The sequence below is a fragment of the Hippopotamus amphibius genome, chromosome 3 (assembly GCF_030028045.1).
Source record: "Hippopotamus amphibius kiboko isolate mHipAmp2 chromosome 3, mHipAmp2.hap2, whole genome shotgun sequence".
In the NCBI taxonomy this organism is placed as follows: domain Eukaryota; kingdom Metazoa; phylum Chordata; class Mammalia; order Artiodactyla; family Hippopotamidae; genus Hippopotamus; species Hippopotamus amphibius.
Window position 1 is genome coordinate 144,941,492 of NC_080188.1, and position 27,074 is coordinate 144,968,565.

Consider the following 27,074-nt stretch of genomic DNA (forward strand, 5'->3'; position numbering starts at 1 on the left):
TTGGCTGCGTTGGATCTTCGTTGCTGCGCACGGACTTTTTCTAGTTGCAGTGAGTGGGGGCTACTCTTTGTTGCGGTGCACAGGCTTCTCATTGCAGTGGCTTCTCTTGTTGCAGAGCACGGGCTCTAGGCACATAGGTTCAACAGTTGTGGCTCAAGGGCTCTAGAGCGCAGGCTCGGTAGTTGTGGCGCACGGGCTTAGTTGCTCCGCAGCATGTGGGATCTTCCTGGTGCAGGGATCGAACCTGAGTCCACTGCATTGGCAGGTGGATTCTTAACCACTACACCACCAGGGAAGCCCTATAAGCATAGTCTTGATCATAAACCAAACTGCATTTGCAGAAACAGCAGTTAGCCTATTCCTTTCAGCTTTAAATCCTAGTGGTTACTTTTCCTCCTTACTAATAAGGCTTTTTTTTTTCTTTTCTTTTTAAAACCAGAATAGGGCACTTTTGTCTGCATTAAAAACCTGTTTCGGCAGATATCCTTTCTCCTCCATGATTTTCTTAATGGTATGTGGGAACTTGTATGCTGCCTCTTGGTTGGCAGAAGCTGCTTCTCCTGTCATTTTGACATTTTTTAAGCCAAACCTCTTTTTAAAATGATCAAACCATCCTTTGCTGGCATTAAATTCTCCAGCTTTAGATCCTTCATTCCCTTTTGCTTTGTTGTCATATAATGACTTTGCTTTTTCTCAAATCATATCAGAGTCCATAGGTATGCCTTCCTTATATCGACCCTGCACCCATATAAAAGCTGTATTTTCATTATGAGATAGAAAGATATTTCAAAAAAAATGCAAGGTATTTATGCCTGCCGGCACAGCTGCAGCTACAGCTTCACAAATTTCCTTTTCTTTTTTTTACAATGGTCCTTACGCTGGATTCATTTATCTTGAAATAGTGGGCATCACAGCTGTAGACCTCAATCTACAGTACATATCAAGAAATTCAACTTTTTATTGTAATGTCATGACTTTGCTTCTTGAAAGAAATTCCAGCATCACTGTGGCACTTCATATGGGCCCCATGATATATAGTATGGCTAAACACAATGCAAAATACTTGAGAACTACAAGAGATCACTTTTTACTGCAGTATGCAATTTACTGGAGACAAACTGATCACACAGAAGTGATTACTGTCATACAGCATTTTAAGCAGATACTTGCAATACCTGAGCTCACTGCAATAGCAACAGGAGGCTGCTATGAAATTTTTATAGTAGTACAGTGTACACTACCATTAATTTTATGAAGTTATTATTTAATATGGCATCTTTATGTTTGCTTATATTTCTCTCAATGGCAAATGTACAAACTGTGTTTGTGGGAGTAAGTTTTAACAAATTTTACTACCATATTTTATGGTAGTAAATGATTAAATAGACTGTCTACATATATCTCAGGCATTCATGACATATCTTTTAAAATTTTTTCAATATTTCAAGGCTAAACAATTCATCTGCAAGTTCTTTCAAGTTGTCACAAATTTCCGAAACATTTCCAGCACATTTATTGAAAAAAAATTCACATATAAATGGACTCACACACTTCAAACCCTTCAAACCCATGCTGTTCAATGGTTAACTGTAGTTGAGTATGACTTTTTTTTTTGGAGGAGGGGTACACCAAGTTCAATCATCTGTTTTTATACACATATCCCTGTATTCCCTCCCTCACTCGACTCCCCCCCACCCTCCCCATCCCAGTCCTCTAAGGCATCATCCATGCTGTTCAATGGTTAACTGTTGTTGAGTATGACTTTTTAAAAAAATAAATCCAGTCTGATAATCTCTAATTTTTAAGTGTAGTATTTAGTTCATTCACATTTAATATAATTTTAAAAGGGCTAGATATAAGTGTACCATCTTGCTATTTTCTACTCCTCTGTCCTTTCTTTCCTGTCATCTTTTCACTTAATTGAGTATTTGTTAGTATGTCAAATTTAATTTCTTGATTGGCTTTTTAGGTATACCTCTTAACACTTTTTAAAACTAATTCCTTCAAATGGACAGCCAGATGCAAAAAAGGAAACTAGACCACTACCTCACATCATATACAAAAATCAATTCAAAATGGACTAAAGACTTGAATGCAAGACCTCAAACAATAAAACTCCTAGAAAAAAAATATGCAGTATGCTCTGACATTGAACTGAGCAATATCTTTCTGGATAGTATCCTCAGGAAAGGGAAACAAAAGCAAAATTGAACAAATGGGATTATATCAAACTAAAAAGTTTCTGCACAGCAAAGGAAATAATCAACAAAATGAAAAAACAACATACCAAATGGGAGAAGATATCTGCAAATCACACATCAATTGGCTAATATCCCAGATATATAAAGAATTCATACAACTCAACAACAAAAAGACAAACAACCCAATTAAAAATGGGCAGAGGAGCTGAACAGACATTTTTCTAAAGAAGACATATAGATGGCCAAGAGGCACATGAAAAGATATTCATCACTAATTGTTAGGGAAATGCAAATCAAAACCATGACTCACTACCAAAAACAAACAAACAAAAATAAAGAAAGAAAAAGAAAGAAAAGAAAAGAAACAACCCAATCAAAAAATAGGAAGAAGATCTAAATAGATATTTCTGCAAGGAAGACATTCAGATGGCCAACAGGCACATGAAAAGATGCTCAACACTGCTAATTATTAGAGAAATACAAATCAAAACTATAATGAGGTATCATCTCATACTGGTCAGAATAGCAATCATCAAAAGTCTACAAATAAAAAATGCTGGAGAGGGTGTGGAGAAAAGGGAACCCTCATACACTGTTGGTGGGAATGTAAACTGGTACAGCCAGTATGGAGAACAGTATGGGGGTTCCTTAAAAAACAAAAAATAGAGTTATCATATGATCCAGCAATCCTACTCCTGGGTATATATCCAGAAATGATGAAAACTCTAATTCAAAAAGATACATGCACCCCAATGTTCACAGGAGCATTATTTACAATAGCCAAGGCATGGAAACAACCCAAGTGCCCAGCAACAACAGACAGTTAGTTTAAGAAGATGTGAGACAGGGGCTTCCTAGGTGGCGCAGTGGTTAAGAATCTGCCTGCCAATGCAGGGGACATGGGATCGATCCCTGCTCCCAGAAGATCCCACATGCCTCAGAGCAATTAAGCCCGTGAGCCACAACTATTGAGCCCATGTGCTGCAACTACTGAAGCTCATGCGCCTAGAGCCCATGCTCCGCAACAAGAGAAGCCCCTGCTCGCTGCAACTAAAGAAAGCCCACACACAGCAACGAAGACCCAACACAGCCAATAAATAAATAAATTTAAAACAATGATATATATATATGTATAAAGCACACACACACAAAATGGAATATTACTCAACCATAAAAAAGAATAAAATATTTGCAACAACATGGATGATCCTAGAGAATACCAAAGTAATTGAAGTAAGTCAGAGAAAGATAAATATTACATGATATTACTTGTATGTGGTATCTAAAAAATAATACAAATAAATCTATATACCATACAGAAACAGAGTCACAGACATAGAAAACAACTTATAGTTACCAAAGGGGAAAGTGAGGTGGGGGGATATAAATTAGAAGTATGGGATTAACAAAACTATACATAAAATAGATAAGCAACAAGGATTTCCTGTATAGCACAGGGAATTATAGTCAATATCTTATAATAACCTGTAATGGAAAATAATCTGAAAAGAAATATATATAAATTACCTTCCCATACACCTGAAATCAACACTATATTGTAAATCAATTATACTTCAAGAAAAAAAAACACCAACACAATGAGATATCACCTCATATGTGTTAGAATGGCTGTTATCAAAAAGGCAAGAAATAAGGGTTGGCAAGGATGTGCAGAAAAGGAAACCCTCATACACTGTTCGTGGCAATGTAAATTGGTGCAGCTACTATGAGACACAGTATGGAGATTCCCCCCCCAAATTAAGACTAGAACTACCACATGATCTACCTATCCCACTTCTGTGTATTTATCCAAAGAATGCAAAAACACTAATTCAAAAAGATATATGCACCCCTATGTTCATAGCAGCATTACTGAGAATAGCCAAGGATATGAAAACAACCTAAGTGTCTATCAATGAATGAATGGATAAAGATATGCTACACATACAGACACACACATGCACTGGAATACTACTCCACTATAAAAAAAGAGTAGTGATTACCATAAATGGAATACTACTCAGCCACAAAACAAGAGCAGTGATTACCAGAGGGGAAGGGGTGGGACAGGGGAGGGTGAAATGGGTAAAGGGGATCAACTGTATGATGAGAGACAAAAACTAAACTTTTGGTCGTGAACATGCTGTAGTGTAAAGAGAAGATGAAATATAATGTACACATGAAACTTACAATGTTACAAACCAATGTTACCTTAATAAAAATTAAATTAAAAAAAAGTAATTCCTTTACTAGTTCTCAAAGTATGGCCCCACTCCAGCAGCATCAACACACTTGGAAACTTTTTGTAGTGCAAATTCTCAGGCCCTACCCCTGACCTTCTAAATCAGAAACTCTGGAGTGGGGGCCAGTAGTCCGTCTTTTATAAAGCCCTCCAGGTGATTTGATGCACACTAAGGTTTCTGAACCTCAATATTCTAGGGATTATAATAGTCACTCTTCACTTTCTACACTTTACTTCGGTTAATATTGTATGCTCTCACAACAAATTTAAGAAACTTGAAACACAACAGTTCCATTTTACACATATATTTACCATTTCTGGTGCTGTTACTCTGTAGCCAAGGTTCCATCTGGTATCATATCCCTTTAATCTGAAAATTTCATTTGACATAGCATCTAGTGTTCTTTTCCCACAATAAGTCAGCTGCTTTCTGTATCACTGTTCCTCATATGTTGTTTTTCTACGAATCCTTTCAAGATTTGCTCTGTATTTTTTCTGTATTGTGTCTAATTATGGGTTTTGTATACATGTGGGTTATATAGCTTGGGGTTTAGAGTACTGTGGATCTCTACATTTTTTTTTTTTTAATCGTATTTGGGGAAGATGGCCAAAATGGCGGAGTGGGAAGACCTTGAGCTCACCTCTTGCCATCGGTACACCAAAATTACAACTACTTACAGAGCAACTACTGATGAGAAAGACCAGAAGACAAGCAAAAAAAGATTTTCTACAACTAAAGATATAAAGGAATCACAGCTAGACAGGAAGGAAGGGCAGAGACACAGTATAGCCAAGAACTATACCTCCACAAGGGTGATCAACAAAGGGGAGGATAATAACAACTGCAGAGGTTCTCCCCAAGGAGCAAGGGATCTGAACCCCACATGGGGCTTGCCAAACTGGAAATCCTGCGCTAGGACGACAAACCCCAGAACACTTGTCTTTGAAGGTCAGCAGGGCTTACATTTGGGAGAGCCAGAAGGCTGTGGGAAATGGACTCCATTCTTAAAGGGTGCACACAAATCTCACAATTTCTGGGACACAGAGCAGAAACAGTAACCCAAAGAAAGCCTCAGTTAGACCCACCTGCTGACCTTGGAGAGACTCCCTGAGAGGCAGGAGCCAAGTGGAGCTCACCGAGGGGAGACAGATGCTTGTGGCAGCCATTTCTGGGAGCTTGTTCAACCATGAGGATATTGGTGCTGGCAAGGGCCATTTTTTAATCCTCCCTCTAGCTTATTAGGGCTGGGACCTGGCCCCACCCACCAGCTTGTCTGCATCAGCAGTGGGACACCTCAGGCCAAGCAGCTAGCTGGGCGGGGACACAGCCCCACTCACCAGCTGGCGAGCTGGGAGCCCCTGAGGCCACAGCTTCAGGACCTAGACTTATCCATCAGAGGGCTCAGGACTGGCCACTGACACCAACACGCCTCACTAGTCCCAGGACCCCCAGGGCCCTGCACCAGAGATCCTGGGACCTGGCTTTGCTCACAAGTAAGCCAGCATTAGCCCCAGGATCAGCCTCACCCACCACTGGGCAGGCACCAGCCACTGGACCCCAGCCCTGCCCACCAAAGACTAACACACTAACTCAGGAAGTTCCAGGGCCCTACAGCCAGAGACTCTGTGACCAGATCCATCTGCCAGTGAGCCAGCACTAGCCCCATGAACTGGCCTCATCCACCAGTGCATGGGCACCAGTCTGGGGATTCCGTGGGCCTGGGCCCTGCCCACCAGTGGGTGGACACCAGCTTGTGTCCCAGGCCCTGCAGCCAGAGAACCCAAGACCCAGCTCCGCCTACCAAGGGGCCGGCACTAGCGTGGGGACCTGATCCTCTGCGCCCTGTCCCACCCACCACTGGGTGGACACCAGCTTCAGGACAACCACAACCCTACAGTCGGCTATGTCTAGATGCAGTCCACACACCAGCCGGCCAGCACCAGCCCCAAGATCCACTGAGCCCTGGCCCTGTCCACCAAGAGGCTAATACCAGCTCTGGGACACCTTGGGCCTCTCAGCTAGCTGCCCCAGGAACTGCCCCGTCCACCAGTCGTGGGACACTAGCCCAGGGAATACTGGAGGCTCTGGCCTCCCAACCAGAAGGCTGACAGCAGCCATTAGACACCCTGGACCCCTCAGCCAGCAGCCCCAGGATGCAGCTCCACTCACCAGTGGGCTGACACCAGCTTTGGGATATGCTGGACCTCCACAGACAGTCATGCCAGAAAGTGGCCCATCCACCAGCACTAGACCTGGGACCCCAGCTTGCAACTACCCACCCCAAACCCAGCTCTGCCCATCAATGGGCCAGCAGTCGTCCCAGGACCCCCCACCCACTTCTGCAACCAGCCACCTTGTGCCCCAACCTGCAGACAGAAGCCTTTCACAAAGCAGGGCCTAGCAACCAACCAGCAGGAGGGCCAACCACACCTACCAGACTGCCCACAAAATAGTCAGCCCACCACAGCAGAAGGATGCTTTTGTCTTTTTTTTTTTTAATACAGGCCATTGTGCATCTCCTCTTGTAAGGACACTAATTACATGTGTTATTTGCTTAATACTGTCCCACAGGTCTCTGAGGCTCAATTAACGTTTTTTCCATCTTTTTCTCCACGTTTTCACAATGGATCATTTATGTTGATTTATTCTGAAGTTCAGTGACCCTCACTTTTGCTGTTTCCAATATGCTTTTTTTAAAAAACAAATAAATAAATTTATTTATTTATTTATTTATTTATTTATTTATTTATTGGCTATGTTGGGTCTTGGTTGCTGCACACGGGCTTTCTCTAGTTGTGGCAAGTGGGGGCTACTTTTCATTGTGGTGCATGGGCTCCTCATTGCAGTGGCTTCTCTTGTTGCAGAGCACAGGCTCTAGGAATGTGGGCTTCAGTAGTTGTGGCACATGGGCTCAACAGTTGTGGCTCACGGGCTCTACAGCACAGGCTCAATAGTTGTGACGCATGGGCTTAGTTGCTCCGCAGCATGTGGTATCTTCCTAGGGCAGGGATTGAACCCGTGTCCCCTGCATTGGCAGGTGGATTCTCAACCACTGTGCCACCTAGGAAGTCCTCCAATATGCTTTTAAGCCCATCCAGAATTTTTCTTTTCAGAAACTATACTTCTCAATTTTAAATTTGTTTTATCTAAGTAATTTCCATTTATCTACTGTGATGTCCCCATTAATTATGACCATATTTTTGAACATGTTTTATAACAGATATTTTGAAACTAACTCCAATATCTGAGTCATCCAAGGATCTATTTCTATTGATCGCTTTTGGTCTTGACTACAGAACCTGTTTTTATGCTTCTTCACAGGTTTAATAATTTCTTATTATATACTGACACCTCCTCTAAACCAAATAGAAACTTTCAAAAGCTCTAGAAGTTGATTCCTATAAGCTTTTCTCATCTTGACACATCCAGTCTCACCTATTCTGCATTGTAACAAGAGTACCTACTTACTGACCCTCTGTAAAATTTTCAGTCTTATCAAATAATACTGCCAATCCTTAAATGTTGGAGCAATTAACTTTTAAGGATTTCCTAATTGGGTCTATGTGTCACTCTATTTATGCCAGCATTTCTCTGAATAGTAGTTATATTGTAGACTTTGTATCTGTACTTATTGATATGGAGTTTTTAGAACTAATATATTTTTTCAGGAATGCTTTCTCTCCCTCACTCCATCTCCACTCCCACACTGTGTTAAGAAAGAGACCATATATCATCTATAACTTCTATACATGGTAGGTGATGACTAAATGCATTCTTCTCTTTTCCAACTGCATTTCAAATGCATAATACAGTCTTTTCCCTAATATCTACCTTTCCTTTCATTATCCATTTTTATAATATAATGGAAACATGTACCACTTTTATATCCAGAGAAAAATAATATAAATATGTAATTCAAGCTTCCCTTTCATCCAGAAAATATTCCCCGATTAATCAAACCATTTTTCAAACTCTTTCAATATTATTACTACCCTACCTGCCCACTTAATACCTTGTTATTTCTTGTATTACATAAATGGTAATTTTAGATCACCAAATTATTAAGGATTAACTTAAACTTGAGGTTTTCATGGTAATTTCCCTCAATGTTATAACTGAAGTGAACATACAGAATCACTACCTACGAACTGACAGAATTTACACCTTTACAAAGTTTTGAGCAAACTACGTACTGAATAATTTAGTTTTATTCAGTCATTAGGAATGGAGTATTTCTAAGCCCAAAGATCACAAAAACAATGGTGTTTGTGAACTAACCAGGTAAAAATGCTAAGAGAAGAAAATCAATGATGTAGATGCAAAAATAGAATTAAAAAATTTTAAAATTTAAGCATTTACACGTATTTTAAATTTCATCTTTGTGGAAGTTTGCTTTAGTTTATGTTGTAGTAGATATTGTTTTGAACAGGTACACTTTTATCCAATTTCTTTAAAAAACAGACTTCACAGATGAAGAAACAGTAACCTCTACAGAATACTGCTAAAGAACTACAGTTTAAGCTTTCTAAATGTAAAACCCATTTCTCTAATAAATGTTATCTTGGTGAAAAACTGCAAGTCAAAATAGTAATAAGCTTATCTTCACCTACCTGTAACTTTGGTTCCAATAACCAGGGGCAAAGGAATTTCGTCTGGGAGATCTTTGAATTGTGAAACATCCGCAACTTTCCTTTGTTGTAAGAGCCTTATTTTCTGCCGTTTCTGTTTTAATGCTGATCTCTCTTCCTCAAAAAATGCAGAAGAACATCTAGAATAAATTATAAAAATCATATAAACTGATAACTGTCCTATATAAAAACTTTAAGTCAGACCATCCATCTCACTGCTCCCTTTATTCTTCTCATTCTTTTAAGTACTATATTTAAAAATAGGTTCTTAGAAATAATAATTCTCTCTTCAAAGTATATTACCTTTATGTCTTTTCAAAAACAGGACCTTACAAGACTGAAAGATACATAAGAAGTCTGGACTATTCCTTCCTACAAAACAGGAGGATCCATCTGTTCACCATCCTTTGAAAAAAGTGCATCTGAATCCCAGGTCTCCTCTTCAGAACAAAGTTCAATTTCAATATTCTATTCAAAAGAACATGATATTTCCCCTGTGACCCCATGAGCATATCAATATAGGGATTAAAGATGAGACTTGCCACTGTGTAAACTTTTAATCATATTTCCTGTCTTAAAGTATGAATACTGAATACACTCATCTTTAGGGAGGGCCTTACTTCTATTTTAAAATTCTAGGATGAACCAAAGGTATTTAAACATAGCTTTCATGCTACGAAGTATACACCCATAAAACTATCACTACAGTCAAGATAATGAACATACGAAGACATCAATCAGTCCTCCAAAGTTTCCTTGTGCCAGTTTACTATCCCTCCTTTGCCTCCTCCCATTTCTATACCCCCATTTCTCAAGCAATCACTAAGTTGCTTTCTGTATTAAAGTTTCTATCTTCTAAAGTTTTATATAAATGGAATCATCTAGTATATACTCTTTTGCCAGGCTTCTTTCATTCAGCATAATTATTCTAAGATTCATCCATGTTGGTTTATGTATCAACGGTTCATTTCTTTTTATTGTGACACATCCTGTTCTATGGATGTATCACCATTTGTTTATTCATTCATCTGTTAGTGGACTTATGGGTTATTTCCAGGTTTTGGCTACTACAACAAAGTTGATGTGAACATTTGTGTGTGGGGTTTTGTACAAACATATGCTTTCATTTCTCTTGATTAAAGTAGTGGAATGGCTGGGTCATATGCTCAATGTGTATTTAACACTTTAAGGAAATAATCCAAAAATCACCCAAGAAGATATAAAGATGGCAAATAAGCGTATGAAAAGACACTCCACACCATTCGCCATCAGGGAAATGCAAATTAAACAAGGATGAGATACTACTACACACTTATTAAGTTGCCAAAATCTGGAACACAGACAATTTCAAATGCTGGTGAGGAAGTGGAACAACAGGAATTAATTCATTTCTAATGCGAATGCAAAATGGAAGACAGTATGGTATTTTCTTACAAAACTAAATATACTCTTTCTATAAAATCCAACAATTGTGCTCCTTCGTTTTTACCCAAATGAGTTTAAAACTTATGTCCACACAAAAATCTGCATGTGGATGTTTATAGAAGCTTTACTCATAATTGCTAAAACTTAGACTCAACTGAGATGTTCTTCAGTAGGTAAATGAATAAACAAACAGGTACATCCAGAGAATGGAGATTACTCAGCACTAAAAAGAATGAGCTATCAAACCATGAAAAGACATGGAGGAACCTGAAGTGGATATTACCAAGTGAAAGAAGCCGATCTGAAAAGGCTACATTTATGTAGCCAATATATGACATTTTGGAAAATGCAAAGCTATGAAGACAATAAAAAGATCAGTGGTTGCCAGCAGTTGTGGGGATGGGGAGAGGGATGAATTGGTCAAACACAGAGGATTTTTAGGGCAGTGGAAATACTTTGTAAAATATTATAATGGTGGATACATGTCACTAAACATTTGTCAAAACCCATAGAATGTACAATACTAAGAGTGAACTCTAATGTAAACTGTGGACTTTGGGTGATTATAACGTGCTGATGCAGATTCATCAACTGTCAAAATGTATCACTCTGACAGGGATAGGTGATAATGGGGGAGGCTATGTATGTGTGGGGGCAGTAAATGGGAAATCTCTGTATCTTTCTCTCAATTTTGTTGTCAACTTAAAACTACTCTTAAAAAATTAAATCTTTTAAAAAAAAGAAAGAAGGAAAGGAACTGTCATACAGTTGTTTCAAAGTGGTATTTTATATTCCCATCAGCAGTGTATAAGAGTTCAAGTTTCCCCACAGCCTCACCAACACTTGATATGCTTAGTCTTATAAATCTTCAACACCATGGCTTTAATTTGCATTTTTATAATGATTAATTATGTTGAATATCCTCCAATTGTTTTATTTGCTATTCTTATAACATTGGTGAATCATCTATTCAAATCTTTTGCCAATTTGTTAAATGGGTTGTTTGGTTCTTTTTTTTTTTGGTGGGGGGAGAGTGGGGCAGGGACCCTGTGTCGTGCGGCAAGCGGATTCTAGTTCCGCAACCAGGGATCAGACCCGGGTCTCCTGCAGTGGAAGCGTGGAGCCCTAACCACTGGACCACCAGGGAATTCCCCTGTTTGATTCTTATTAGTGAATCTTCAGAGTTCTTCATACATTGTGTATATAATATACACTTTCAGCAATCAAACTTTATTTAAATAGTATTTTTGCATAGTTAATACCTTCATAGGCTTCTGATTTAAAAGGTTCAAAAGGCACTGACAACTCTAATACATCTGTCCCTCAGTTTCCTATCTTCCAGAGGATCATGCCTATAAGTTTTCTATATGTTCTTCATTGATAATTTAGGAACACACAAGCAAAAAATGCTTATGTTCCCTTCCTATTTTCCCAAATAGCTACAATATGCTCTGTTGTGTATTTTGCTTTCTTAAAGTAGCTTAGCAATCACTTCTATATCAGTACCTAAGAAACTTTCTCTGACTTTTTTTTTTTTTTTTGGCCACACCTCACAGCATGTGGGATCCTAGTTCCCCAACTAGGGATTGAACCCATGACCCCTACAGTGAAAGCCCAGAGTCTTAACTCCCCTGCACCTCCAGGGAAGTCCAACTTCCTCTGATTTTAAGTTAAATGATTTAAGAGTTTTCTACTATATTGAGGTACCATACTTTAATTAATCATTCCTCTATTTATGGACACTTAGGTTTTTACCAATCTTTTGCTTCTACAAATAATACTGTACATGTCATTTTACCCATTATAAGTATTTCTGTGATATAAATTCATAGAAGTACTAGGTCAAAGGGTATAAAAATTTGTAAATTTGACAGATATAACCAACTGCCCTCCACAGAGGTTATATACATTTAATCTCTCACCACCAACAGTGACTTTTTCAGCACACTACTGCCAACCCAACATATTAAAACTTTATGGGGCTTCCCTAGTGGCGCAATGGTTAGGAATCTGCCTACCAATGCAGGGTACACGGGATCGAGCCCTGGTCCAGGAAGATCCCACATGTCACAGAGCAACTAAGCCCGTGTGCCACAAATACTGAGCCCACGTGTTGCAACGACTGAAGCCCGTGTGCCTAGAGCCCATGCTCCTCAACAAGAGAAGCCACCGCAATAAGAAGCCTGTGCACTGCCGTTCTCCACAACTACTGAAAGCCCATGCACAGCAATGAAGACCCAATGCAGCCAATAAAGAAAAATTAAAAAAAAAGTTTATGAACTCTGTTGATCTGATAGTTAAAAAACAGTATTTTGATTTTATGTTTCTCATTATGAGTAAGACTGAACTCTTTTCATCTGTTTACAAGAGCCATTTCTTTTCCCTTTCTTATGTATTGTCTATATAAACATACTTTTATTATAGGTTGAGTTATTCATACATAGTTCTTCACATATTTGGAAATTAGTCCTTTGTCTGTGATAAGAATTATAAATACTTCTGTCATTTTTTGACTTTGTTTATGGGGTTTCTTTTTCGTCGGGGGACAACGCAAAATGTTCTTATTTTTATGAAGTCAAATTTATTGATATTTTCTCTTATGGTTCCTAGCTTTTGGGCCTGTTAGAAAAATCTCCAATTCAAGAGTAAGCAAAACTCTCCTACAGGTTCCCCTGGTAGTTTTACTGTTTCATGTTAAAAATGTAAATCTCTGATCCTTTTCAAATCTTCCCTAGTGTAAGGTATGAGGTATGAAATCAACTTATGTTTTCTTAGATTGCTTCAGAGTGGCCTCAATATCCATTAAATAAGTGATTTAACCCCTTTCTCCCCTATGTGCTTGAGATGCAACTGTTATTATGTATTAAATTCCTGTAGACATCTTTGATTCTATCTGGATTTTCCTTCTTTTTTCTTTTTTTAAATTTTATGTTGTGTTAGTTTCATGGACTTTCTCTCCTTTCTAATTCATCTTTCTATTCATGTACCATTACAATACCATTTTGATTATGATCACATTATATCTATTTTAATATCCAATAATACATACTACATACATATGTATGATACTACATAGTCTTCCTTTATTACTTTGCTTCTTCAGAATTTTCCTGGATCTTCCTGCTTGATTTCTCCTCTTATATGTGAATTTTAGAATTAGTTGATCTAGTTTAAAATTTAAAAAGCAGGGGGTGGGGGGACCTACTAGTATTTTTATTGGGACTGATTTTAGAATGCTGAGTATCCTTATCCAAGGATCATGTATGTCATCCCATTTCCTCATTTGTATCCTGCACATTTCCTGTTAAGTTCCTTCCTGGTATTTTATTTTACTTTTTTTTTAGGATGTTTGAAAAAGTATATTGTATCAATAATTTGTAGTGTACCTCAACTTCCTCAGAGAAAAGAAAAGCTATAAACTTTTATAGAAAATAAGGACTTCATTTCAAATATTAACTTACCTTGATGAAGTAAAGGACTATAAGATTCAACAATGTTATGGTAACATAATAGAGGATAAATTAACAAGAGCAATATGATGATAAACTGCAGAATTATAACTAAATAATAAAATAGTGACTAATATCTCATTCTGACAATAATTAGAAACAGTGTGGCTCTATTTACTCAAACATGTAAAATCACAGCAGAGAGTCCCCAAATGGCCTAATCACCTGTATGAAACACACACTAACATATCACATTTTAATTTGTTCTTATAAATGAGGGAAATATTTAAAACATCAGAGCAATGTCATCTTTCAATACAAGGAATAAAATATTACCAGTTCAATTAAAAGTTCTCCATGAATTTCATTACTATCTATAGAAACCATGAAAACTAAATTCCATGTCTACTCGTCCAAGTCACTGTATATTTCCAAGTCTTCCCTGAATTTCCCCACCATTCAAAATGAAAAAGTCTTATATGTGCTTTTACTAGGCAGACAGACATAATATGGGAACTAATGATCTCATATACTGCAAAATTTCACTCAAAAGTAATATAAGGTTTTCTGATGTGTTAAGAAAGCAAGGTAACACTAGAAAAGGAGAAGCAGTTTGACATGAAAAGTAATTCTCAGGAAGTAACATATTGGACATATTCACTTGATTTGTTTTTATATAAAGTAAAACATGCATTTGCGGAAAGGCTCTTGAGGCGATAAAGAGAGTTTTACAAAAGGTAATAACGTATGTATAAGCTTATAGCTTCATTAAATGCTTTTTAGTGCATTCTTAAATATTTTTTGGAACATAGTGGGGCATAGATAATATAACAAAATTATGTTCAAAGCCTGTGATCTGAACAAAAATGAAATTGTGCATTTAATTATAAGTTGCATAAGTATAAAAAGCACCTACACTAATGTTGGTCAATAGAATATTTAACATATAATTAATTATTCTGAAAAGTTATGTTTTGGTACTAGACCTTTTGAAGATGAAAAAATCAATATGGTAATGATACTACCAACTAATTTATTAATTTTACTTTAAATAAAAACATTATTTTTACCTCCGTGGTTTCCCCATAAGTCGCCTGATTTTTCCCCATTCTACTCTTGTTAACTTTCTTGTTTTCAAATTAGGAAAAGATTCCTTTAGACATACACAGAAGTCATTATCACCTTCAAAAAGCGGTCTGTAAAACAGAAATGGTATTTTAATAGTTAATAAACAATGTGTTCCTTAAGAGACATAAAATTCAAAGTATGCATTCCAATTTTCAACATATTAATCACAAGATGCCAAACTTTCACTTCTACCCAGACATACACAAAACAGGCACAAGTTCCAAGTGTTAAAATTAAACTAAATCCTTTGCATTTATGAAACAAATAATGTATAAAAGTTTCTCAAGAAATAGTGTCTATGCTTGAGATTCCAGGATGCACTGATCTTCGTTACAAATCTCCTATAGGAGTCTATCCTTCCGGAGGCTACCTTGGCACTATCATTATACCTGGTGAGGATAAACAATGTTAGCTACAAAGGATCTTTGTCCCAAAGGTAATACCATCACCAAGGAGTTCTCTTTGAGATTAAATCAGTTTTAGAAAACTGGGGGAGCTCTAGAGGGTTAGATTAGTTTTTAGAAAATCCAGAACTCAGATCCTAGTAGGACACCCTGAGAGCTTGCTTAAGCCTATGAAAAAATCTGCAAACAAGAATAAAGCAATTGTGGGGAGGAGATGTGGGAGTGAGGGGATATGGAGATATAGGTATAAATACAGATGATTCACTTTGTTGTACAGCAGAAACTGGCACAACAGTGTAAAGCTATTAAACTCCAATAAAGAGCTTAAAAAAATTTTATTCATGAGTTTGGGAAACCAGGAACCAGTCTTAGCAATGACACATGCATGTCTTGGGCTTAAATATGAATGCTCATGAGATTCACAAGGTTCTGAGCAGAAAAATGGTGAAAGCAGAGAAAGGAAATAAATAGTCAGCAAAGCAAGCACCACTGACTGGCATGGATTAGATAAGATTAGATTGTGGTGGATGAGAAGTCAGAATTTTTCCTCAATAAATTCTGTTTTTTTGTTTTTGTTCTTTTTAATATTTATTTATTTATTTTTATTTGGTTGTGCTGGGTCTTAGTTGTGGCAAGTGGCCTCCTTAGTTGCAGCTCATGGGCTCCTTAGTTGTGGCATGCATGTGGGATCTGTTCCTTGACCAGGGATCGGACCCGGGCCCCCTGCATTGGGAGCACAGAGTCCTAACCACTGTGTCACCAGGGAAGTCCCCAAATTCTGTTGTTGAATAATTGGATTTCACCCAAATCTCTTACTGTGTTCTAAATAAACATTTATGTATAACTAAAATGTATATCATCACCCAAATAGAAAGATTCCTAAAAATCTTCCTGAATCACTTTTACCATTAATAACTGTTTCTCTTTTAATACTAGCATTTAAAATCTAGAGATAGGGCTTCTCTGGTAGCACACTGGTTAAGAATCCACCTGCCAATGCAGGGGACACGGGCTCAATCCCTGGTCTGGGAAGATCCTGCATGCCGTGGAGCAACTGAGCCTGTGTGCCACAACTACTGAGCCTGTGCTCTAGAGCGCACAAGCCACAACTATTGAGCCTGAGCACCACAACTTCTGAAGCCTATGTGCCTAGAGCCAGTGCTCCGCAACAAGAGAAGCCACTGCAATGAGAAGCCTGCGCACCACACGAAGAGGAGCCCCTGCCCTCTGCAACTACAGAAAGCCCGCTTGTAGCAACGAAGACAACACAGCCAATAAATAAAAATAAATTTATTAAATAAATAAATAAATAAAATCTTGGGATTTATAAAACAAGTCCCTTAACAAAGGGAGATCAACTTGATGATGGGTGGGAGGGGATATGGGGATACATGTATAAATACAGATGATTCACTGTAGTGTATCTCAAAAGCTGGTACAAGAGTGTAAAGCAATTATATTCCAATAAAGTGCTTAAAAAAAAAAAAAAAAAAACCAAGTCCCATTCACTGCAAATAATGGTGCTTTGTTCTTAGGGTATCTCTACTCCACAGTCTTTATAAATTATAATATGGAGATTATACCTTCATTTGATTTTTCATAAAAACGTATAACAATTTCTTCCAAAAGGGCAAGGGGGGGAAGAAAACTATGAAAAACAGAAATGGATCAAACTAGAATGAGGAATAGAAAAAGATTCAGGAAAAAAACAGAATCAAAATAGATCTTTAGAAAAGTTTGAGGCTTTTAACATTTGAAAACCTTAAACTTCTGGTTCAAATGATACTCATGATATGAGCCATGATACATACTTATCTATATTTGAGTAGAACCACTCATATATGCACCATTTATGTGCTTTGGGAAGCTTGAGTAAGTTACGTAATCGAAAACCAATCTTCTGTGATGCCTTCTTATCTGGTGTTGACATTGTTGCTGTAAATTTCTATACAATAAAAAAAAAGATTAATTACAGTTCCATTAAGTAAAAATGAACATCTATAATACTGAATACATTCGTAAAAAGGCAGATTATGGTTAAGTACTCAAAAAGATTCAACAATATACAAAATGAAATTTTTGTTATTATTTAACAAATTTACATTCTGATTACGTCTTACAAACTTAAAACCTCTGGTTTCATAACATATTTTGACAAGGAGGGTGAAATATTTGCCCCTACCATGCTTGCACTACAGTATAATTTCAATTTAGGTATACAGGAAGAAGGTACTTGTGAAACTATTTCTAGAGTTCTTGGGCCAGAAAAGACCAGTAAGGACTCTGACACTATTGTGAGAGAGAGTGAGAGCGAGAGAAAGAGCATGCAGAAAATATCACTCATTTGTATGAATTTTTTAAATGTCTGCAAAGATGTTTTGTACTCATGGATTGGAAGAATATTGTTAAAATGTCCATAATATCCAAAGCAATCTACAGATTCAATGCAATCCCTATCAAGACTTCAATGGCATTTTTCACAGAAATAGAACAAGCAATCCTAAAACTGTTATGAAACCACAAAAAAACCTGAATAGCCAAAGTAATCTTGAGAAAAAAGAACAAAGCTGGAGGTATCATGCTCCCTGATTACAAACTATATTACAAAGCTACAGTAATCAAAACACGATGGAACTAGCATAAAAACACACATTATACCAATGCAACAGAATTGAGCCTGGAAATAAATGCATGCATATATGGTCAACTGATAGTTGACAAGGTAACCAAGAATACTCAATGTGGAAAAGACAATCTCTTCGATAAATGGTGTCGGAAATGGTTTTCACATGCAAAAGAATAAAACGGACTTCCTGTCTTACACCACTCACAAAAATTAACTCAAAATGCTTTAAAGCCTTAAATGTAAGACCTCAAACCATAAAATTCCTAGAAGAAAACATAGGAGAAAATCTCCTTGACATTGGTCTTGGCAATGATATTTTGGAGATGACACCAAAAGCAAATGCAAGAGAAGCAACAATCAACAAGTGGGGCTACATCAAACAGAAAAGCTTCTGCACCACAAAAGAAACAATCAACAAAATGAAAAGGCAGCCTACAGAAGAGAAAATATTTGCAAATCATACATCCGATAAGAAGTTAATACCCAAAATATGTAAGAAATTTACACAACTCAACAACAAAAAGACAAACAACCTGATTAAAAAATGGGCAGAGACAGTCAGTAGACATTTTTCCAAAGAAGACACACAAATGGCTAACAGGTACATGAAAAGGTGCTCAACATCATCAGAAAAATGCCACAATGAGATATCACCTCACACCTGTGAGAATGGTTATTATCAAAAAGGCAAGAAATAACAAGTGTTGGAGAGCATGGGGAGAAAAGAGAACCCTGTGAACTGTTGGTGGAAATGTAAATTGGTGCAGCCAGTATGCAAAACAGTATGGAGGTTCCTCAAAAAATTAAAAATAGAAGTACCACATAATCCAGCAATTCTAATTCTGGGTGTTTATCCACAGAAAACAAACTATCTCCAAAAGATACATGCAGCCCCATGTTCATTGCAGTATTATTTACAATAGCCAAGACATGGAAATAACCTATGCACCTACTGATGAATGAAGAAAATGTGGTATATACACATATACATATGGATTATTATTTAGCCATAAAAAAGTAGGACATCTTGCCATTTATGACAACATGGATAGGTCTTGAGGACATTATGCTAAGTGAAATAAGTCAGACAGAGAAAGACAAATACCATATAATTTTACTTATATGTTTAACCTTAAAAAAAAAAACCAACCCCTTCCCCCACAAAAAACTCTAACTCAACAGATACAGAGAACAGATTGGTGTTTGCCAGAGACAGGGGTAGGGGGGCAGATGAAATGAATAAAAAAGGTCAAAAGATACAAACCTCCAGTTATAAAATAAATAAGTCATGGGGATGTAATGTACAGCATGGTGACTATACTATGCTATATATCTGAAAGTTGCTAAGAGAACAAATTTTTAAAGTTCTCATCACAAGAAAAAAAAATTTGTAATTATGGTGATGGATTTTAACTAGACTAGACTTACTGTGATGACCATTTCACAATATATACAAATACTGAAATCATGTTGTATACCTGAAACTACTATAATACTATATGTCAATTATATTTCATTTTTTAAAAAGCTTAAAAAACACCATCAGAACATCAAACAAATACAACATAACCAAGTGGAATTCATGTTACGAATACAAGGATGGGGCTTTCCTGGTGGTACAGTGGTTAAGAATCTGCCTGCCAATGCAGGGGACGTGAGTTCAAGCCCTGGTCTGGGGAGGTCCCACATGCCACAGAGCAACTAAGCCCATGTGCCACAACTACTGAGCCTGTGCTCTAGACCCCACGAGCCACAACTAATGAGCCCACGTGCCACAACTACTGAAGTCCACGCACCTAGAGCCCATGTTCCACAACAAGAAAAGACACCACAAATAAGAAGCCTGCACACTGCAATGAAGAGTAGCCCCCACTCTCCGCAACTACAGAAAGCCCACGCAGCAATGAAAACCAAACAGCGCCAATAAATAAAATAAATACATAAAATTAAAAAAAAAAACACAAGGATGGGCCAGTATTAGAAAACTAGAAAACTATTAGGAACTTCCCTGGTGGCACAGTGGTTAAGAATCTGCCTGCCAATGCAGGGGACACAGGTTCGATCCCTGGTCTGGGAAGATCTCACATGCCACAGAGCAACTAAGCCCGTGCTCCACAACTACTGAGCCTGTGTGCCACAACTACTAAAGCCCGCACACCCTTGAGCCCATGCTCCACAACAAGAGAAGCCACCGCTATGAGAAGCCTGCTTATTGCAATGAAGAGTAGTAGCTCACCGCAACTAGAGAAAGCCTGTGCACAGCAACAAAGACCCAGAGCAGCCAATAATAAATAAAATAAATTTTTTTAAAAATTAAATAAATAAATAAAAAGAAAACTATTAATGTAATCGGCCATTATTAATAAATCAAATAATAAAAATCATATGATCACCTCCACTGATGCTAAAAACACCTGATAAAGTTCAATATCCATTAAAAAAAAAAAACTCAGTGGAATAAAAATAGACAAAATAACTGAAAAAACGCAATATACCAAAAGTTAAAAGATACAGCTAAAGTAGTACTTGAAGGGAAATTTAATTCATTGGGTAAATGCTTATATTAAGGAAAAAGAAAAATCTCAAATAAATAACTCATTCTTCTACCTTAAGAAACTTGAAAAAGAAGAGTGAAGAAAACTCAAAGCAAGCAGAGGATTAAAATGATAAAAATTAGAGCAAAAAAAAATTAGAGCAGAAATAATAGAAATAAAAAATAGAAAACCATTAGAGAAAAATCAATAAAACCAAAAGTGCTGTGAAAAAAATCAACAAAATTTACAAACCTTTAGCTATACGGACCAAGAAAACAAAAATAGATGAATACTTTCTTAACCTTCAAAACTCATTTCTCCCCATTCCAATCCAAAAGTCAGTATCATATTCAACGTTAAAATTCTGAAAACATTCTCAATAAAGTGAGGAATGCGATGTTGATTATACCCTTATTTTTGACATTGTTTTGATGGAATTAGCCAATTAAATAAAAAGAATAAAATTGCAAAGGAGAAAACTACCATTATTTGCGAGTGATATGACTTTCCCAGAAAATGCAAGAAAATCAACTATAATCATTAAAAAGAATAAGAGAATTTAATAAAGTGGGAGAAAACAAAGTTGTTATACAAAAAAGTCACTATTTTTAAAAAAATCATTATCTTTTCTATATACCAATGAGAACAGACTAGACAATCAAACAGAATAAATATCCTGCTTATGACAGCAAAAATGACAAGAACAAAAGTATGAAACACCTAGGAATATACTTAAGAAATGTACAAGACTGACAAGGAAAAGAATTTTTCAATCTACTAAGAGGCATTAAGGCTTTAATAAAGTGGAACTACAACCAGGTCTTGGATGGGTAGTTCCAATGTTACACGTCATATCCCCAAAATTAATTCATAATATTAGTACGATATCAACAAAGTGAATTTTCTTCCTAGTCAAGTTGATTCTAAAGTTCATATGGAAAAATAAATGTGCAAGTATACTTATGAAAATCTTAAAAGAGAATAAGTGATAATGTTATATCAGAGATTAAAACACAATATAAAGTCACATTAAAACAATGTGACGCTAGCACATAGAGAGACATACTAGATATAAAGAGATAGAAAGTCTAGAAATAATCCCAAATATATACAGGAATTTAGCTTGTCATACAGTAGTATTATAAACCAATGTAGAAAAGATGGATTATTCACTAAATGTTACCAGGACAACTAAGTAAGTCTTCTGGGAAAAAAATTTGGGTGCAGTCTTACCTCATTCCTTACTTCAAAATAAATTCCAGATGGATTGAAGATTTAAACATTTTTTTAAGAAGTGAAATAAGGGGCTTCCCCGGTGGTGCAGTGGTTAAGAATCCACCTGCTAATGCAGGGGACATGGGTTCGAGCCCTGGTCTGGGAAGATCCCACATGCTGTGGGGCAACTAAGCCTGTGTGCCACAACTACTGAGGCTTCGCTCGAGAGCCCTCGAGCCACAACTATTTTTTTTTTCGAGCCACAACTATTGAGCCCACGCACCACAACTACTGAAGCCCACGCGCCTAGAACCTGTGCTCCACAAGTGAAGCCACCGAAATGAGAAGCCCGAGCACTGCTTCTCATTGAGAAGAGTAACCCCATGCTCTCCTCAGCTAGATAAAGTGCACAGGCAGCAACGAAGACCCAATGCAGCCAAAAAATAAAAAATAAAATAAAATAATTAATAAAAAATTAAAAAATAAAAATGAAATAAGAAGAAATAGAATTCTAAAACTATAAATTTTAGACTAGGTAAGGTCTTTCTGATCATAAAATCAAAAAATCATTAAAAGGAAACAGCTATATTTACCCTTAGGATATTTTTCAGTCCTCTATGGTGAAAAATATAGAAACAAAGCAGGAGACAAACTACAAACTCTGAAAAAAATTGTAACCAATATGAACAGCCAAAGGGCTAATAGTCTTAATATATACAAAGTTTTTACAAACTAATAAGAAAATGACCAACAATCCAATAAAAAATGGGAGAAAGTTTAGAGCAAAGGAAAGACTGTAAACACATATGAAAAGTATCTTACCATCACTCACAGATGACATGCCAACTAAACAAGTGAGATGCTATTATGAGATTAGCAAAAATCTAGATGTTTGGTTATATACTGAGTTGACAAGCATTAGGTAAAACAGACACTGTGATCTATTATTGGTTGAAAGTACAAGCCAGTACAATCTTTTTGGAGAATAATCTGACACTACTTTAAAAACTTTAAATGTGCATATCCTGTGATCCAGCAATTCTACATTTTAGGCATCCGTCCTAGAAAAACACTTGCAAATTTATACAGATATGATTAGGATGTTCACTACAGCATTGTTTGTAATAGTGAAAACTTACAAACCACTTGAATGCCCATAAATAGGAGAATTTATAAAGAAATTATGGTATAAGATTGAATACTACAAAACAGTAAAAAGAAATGAAATATTGAAGCCTGTCTAACTAAATCAGTCAGCATGGCCAGATTTCAAAAACAGACTTTTGATTGCACTGCAGGGGGCCAGGGTTCGATTCCTGATCAGGGCAAACACACACACACACACACACACACAAACCAAACCAAACCAAACAAGACTTTTGAGTGAAAAAATAAATTACAGAATTATGCCTGATACAATATCATGAAAATAATACTATAAATGTAATTTTAAAACTACATACACAAAACAGCACCATATATTTTCCATGACTACATATATAAAGGTTTAGAAGTATTAAAAAGGTCTAAAAGGATAACCAAACTACAGGGGTTGGTTACCAGTGGAAAAGGGAAATAGATCTGGAACACAGGTGAAAGTCAAAATTAACTTTTTATTTTTTTAGTATAAAACTTTACTTTGGAGTTCCCATATGTCTTTCATCAAGCTTTCCCTAATGTTATCACCTCATATAACCATGGTTTGTCAAAACCGAGAAATTAACATTGGTACAACACTATTAACTAAGCCACAGACTTTATTTGGATTTCTCCAGTTTTTCCATTAATGTCCTTTTTTCTGTCTCAGAATCCAATTCTGGATACCACATTGTACTTAGAAAATCAGCTTTTTGGGACTTCCTAGGTGGCGCACTGGTTAAGAATCCGCCTGCCTATACAGGGGACCTGGGTTCAATCCCTGCTCCAGGAAGATCCCACATGCCGTGGAGCAACCAAGCCCGTGTGCCACAACTATTGAGCCTGCACTTCAGAGCCCGTGAGCCACAACTACTGAGCACATGTGCTGCAACTACTGAAGCCCACGCGCCTAGAGCCCGTGCTCTGCAACAAGAGAAGCCACGGCAATGAGGAGCCCGTGCACCACAACGAAGAGTAGCCCCCACTCACCGCAACTAAAAGAAAGCCCACGCACAGAAAAAAAAAAAAAAAAAAAAAAAGACCCAACGCAGCCAATAAAATAAATTAATAAAGAAAAAAAAGAAAATCAGCTTTTTAATGTAAAAAAAAAAAAATTACATGTCATGAGTCATTTAGCATAAATAACCAAATTATTATAAAATATTATTAGAAAGAGTGCTATTTTTATTTCTATTGAGTTATTATTGACCTAAATTTTAAAATTGGGTCATTGGATATAAAACTGTATTAAAGATTCCTCTGTTGAGTATGAGGAAATAGTCAATCTGTTAGTGGAAATACAAATTATTACAACTTTTATAAATAGTTTATTAGGTAGTATCTTTCAAAGTTTAAGTGTAAATATCCTTGTAGCAATTACACTTCTAAGGGTTTATTCAATAAATGGAAAATGGAGAATGACTGCTACTGGTTTTTCTGAGATGATGAAAATGTCCTAAAATTGGTTGTGGTGATAGCTGCAACACCTCTGTGCATATATTAAAACCCATGAATTGTATGCTTTAATTGGGTGAAATGTATGCTATGTCAATTATATCTCAATAAAGCTACAACAAAAAAAAGCAGGGCTCTGAAGACAGGCTGCATGCCATCTAGTATCAGCTTTCACTTCCTAGCTTTGTGAACTTGAACAAGATACTTCTCTGTCTGTTTTCTCATTTAAAAAAGGGGAAAGAAGATAACAGTAACCTAACTTGTGGGGAGTTTGAAGATTAAATCAAAGTAATGCATATGAAGTGCTTAGAACAGGATCTGGCGCATACTAAGTACTCAACAAAAGTTGGTTTTTAATTTTTTCAGCTCTAAACAGTGCTCTTTAAATAAACACAGATAGAAGACAACAGATTAGAGGCTGTGACTAGGAGGGTAAGGAAACAAGGCATATCACCTAAATGAAGATTGAAAGAACTAGGCATGTTAAGATGAGAAAAGGGAAAACTAAGAGGATATACACATTTTTCACATATTAAAAGAAGTCTCATATCCTGTCTGTCCTATGTTATATTTGTTCTGTATTGCTCAGAAGCAGAAAGGACGTGGTAAAATAGTCCCAGAAGGAATGATATGTGCAGGAGAGGAGGGCATCGGATAGACCTGGGGTGGGGTGGTTTCATAGCCACAAAGACCAGAGTTTTCTGTTACCTTTGAAAATTTTTCTAGTAAATGGCTGGAAGAAAAAAAACTTTAAAAAAAAATCCACACCTTTGGAAATTTAAAAAAATCTAAACAGAGTTAAAGTATCCAAATTATCCTAATAACACAGCTCTTCTAAAATCAATACAAGAAATAGTTGTTGACTGTTCTTGTATTCATTCAACCTTGTATCCAACATCTACTGGGCCAAGCAACGCACACGTGTATCAGTTTCAACTGGGTCAAATTTTTAAATTGAATTTTAGATGCTTATGCACACTTGTCCTTGATGTTAAAAAAAAAAAAAAGTTCATATATTTTTGTTCATTTTACGGAGAACGAACATATTTTACTATTTGAAATGATCCTAAAGGTATGTAAAAGTTCTTTGGCTTATTTTTTTTTTTTGGTAGGGCATATTGCTGATAATACCCTTAAATTTATTTGATGCCAAATCCTTGGTTGAGAAAGTTACCTCTACTATGATACATCCTGCTGGAAAACCTTATAAAAATAACACTTTTGGAAAAAAAATGAAAGAGAAGTAGGGAATAACTATATCAAAAATTATAAATTTCATAGGAGAAAATTACTCTTAAAGTTAATATTTCCTTATCTAATTTTCATTAATTCCTTTGATTCTTATATGTCCACTATAATTTTTCTTAAAAAGATGTCAAAAAGAAAAAGGAGGTATGATTTCATGCTATATTCTCCTCTTGTGCATAAAGGAAGTCTTCAACATACCTCCCTCAGTGATAAAGTAAAATGATTTTTTCCCTCTGATTTCCATGCAAAAAGCTGATTCCAATCTGCCAAATCCATTTGTTTAATGTCCACTACCTCCATTCTTAACAGAATAGTGTGCATGGGACTTCCCTGGAGGTCCAGTGGCTAGGACTCCAAGCTTCTACTGCAGGGGGCATGGTTGGGGAACTAAGATCCCACATGCCTTTCAGTGCTGCCAAAAAAAAAAAGAAGACTGTGCATTTCTAAGACTGAGGACTCACTTTCTACTCTGGTTTAAAGTCCAGCAATAAAATAATGCCCTTTTTTAGGTAACTAAAATAGGAGCTGAGCTGCTTTAAAGAAAAGAACTTGTTACTCAAAATGTGATAGAACAATAAATATAAACTTTATTATGCTGAGCGATTGTTCACTTCCTTTCAATGAAACAAAATTTTAGCACACACATACCTGTGGAACCATTGCCACCCTCTGGTTTCTTTTAGGTGACCTTGTATTTATTTGTCTGTCATCTTCATCAGAAAAGAGCCGACTTCGTTTTGAATTTCTGAAAGGCTACGACAGAAATTTTTTTCTTTAACGAAAAGGCCAAACACCTGCCATTTCTGTTCTATAACACAGTTCTATACTTGGAAAATACAGCTAACTCTGAATTCTGTATTACCCATTTTACGTCCTTCAGCAGTATGAAGGACGTAAAATGGGTAATACAAAACACACAAATAATCTTAGATTTTAGAAAGCAGAAAGATACATATTTGCGCAATTTGTTTAGAAATAAAACACCTAGCTGACAATTAAAACTAGAACCCAAGTCTTCTTTGTACAGTACACTGGCAGTCTTGAATGCTCAAGATAGAAAAATTAAGTTCTGGAAATTCCAGTTCTCATTATGTTGGTGCTTGGATCAATACCAACCAGTTGGGTGTTTCACATGATATGTCTGCTGCATAGGGCTGGGCTGGGACAAAGTTACTAGATCACTTTAGAGAGTAAATCCAAATGTATACAATATCAAATTAGCTCTGCTGTCAAAAACTGTTGACAAATTTCCATTTGTAAATAAAAATACAACATACCTATAACAGATACTTGATAAGTGTATGTAGAACTAAAAAATTTTAAGTATCCAAAGTATATCACACATGTAAGGATCTGTAATATGAAAAATGTTACAGTCCAT

At 36.6% G+C, this 27,074-nt stretch overlaps 1 protein-coding gene across 2 annotated transcripts in view; it reads right to left on the reverse strand.

The window, feature by feature from the left end:
- Window positions 1-27,074, reverse strand: part of LIN9 (lin-9 DREAM MuvB core complex component) — a 106,931-nt gene that overhangs the window by 69,585 nt on the left and 10,272 nt on the right. For both annotated transcript variants that reach the window (XM_057729605.1, XM_057729606.1), the window contains exons 4-7: window positions 26,342-26,446; window positions 17,290-17,423; window positions 15,017-15,142; window positions 9,055-9,212 (exon numbers count right to left, since the gene is read on the reverse strand). In XM_057729605.1, the coding sequence (XP_057585588.1) occupies window positions 9,055-9,212; window positions 15,017-15,142; window positions 17,290-17,423; window positions 26,342-26,446 (523 nt within the window). The remainder of the gene's footprint in view (window positions 1-9,054; window positions 9,213-15,016; window positions 15,143-17,289; window positions 17,424-26,341; window positions 26,447-27,074) is intronic.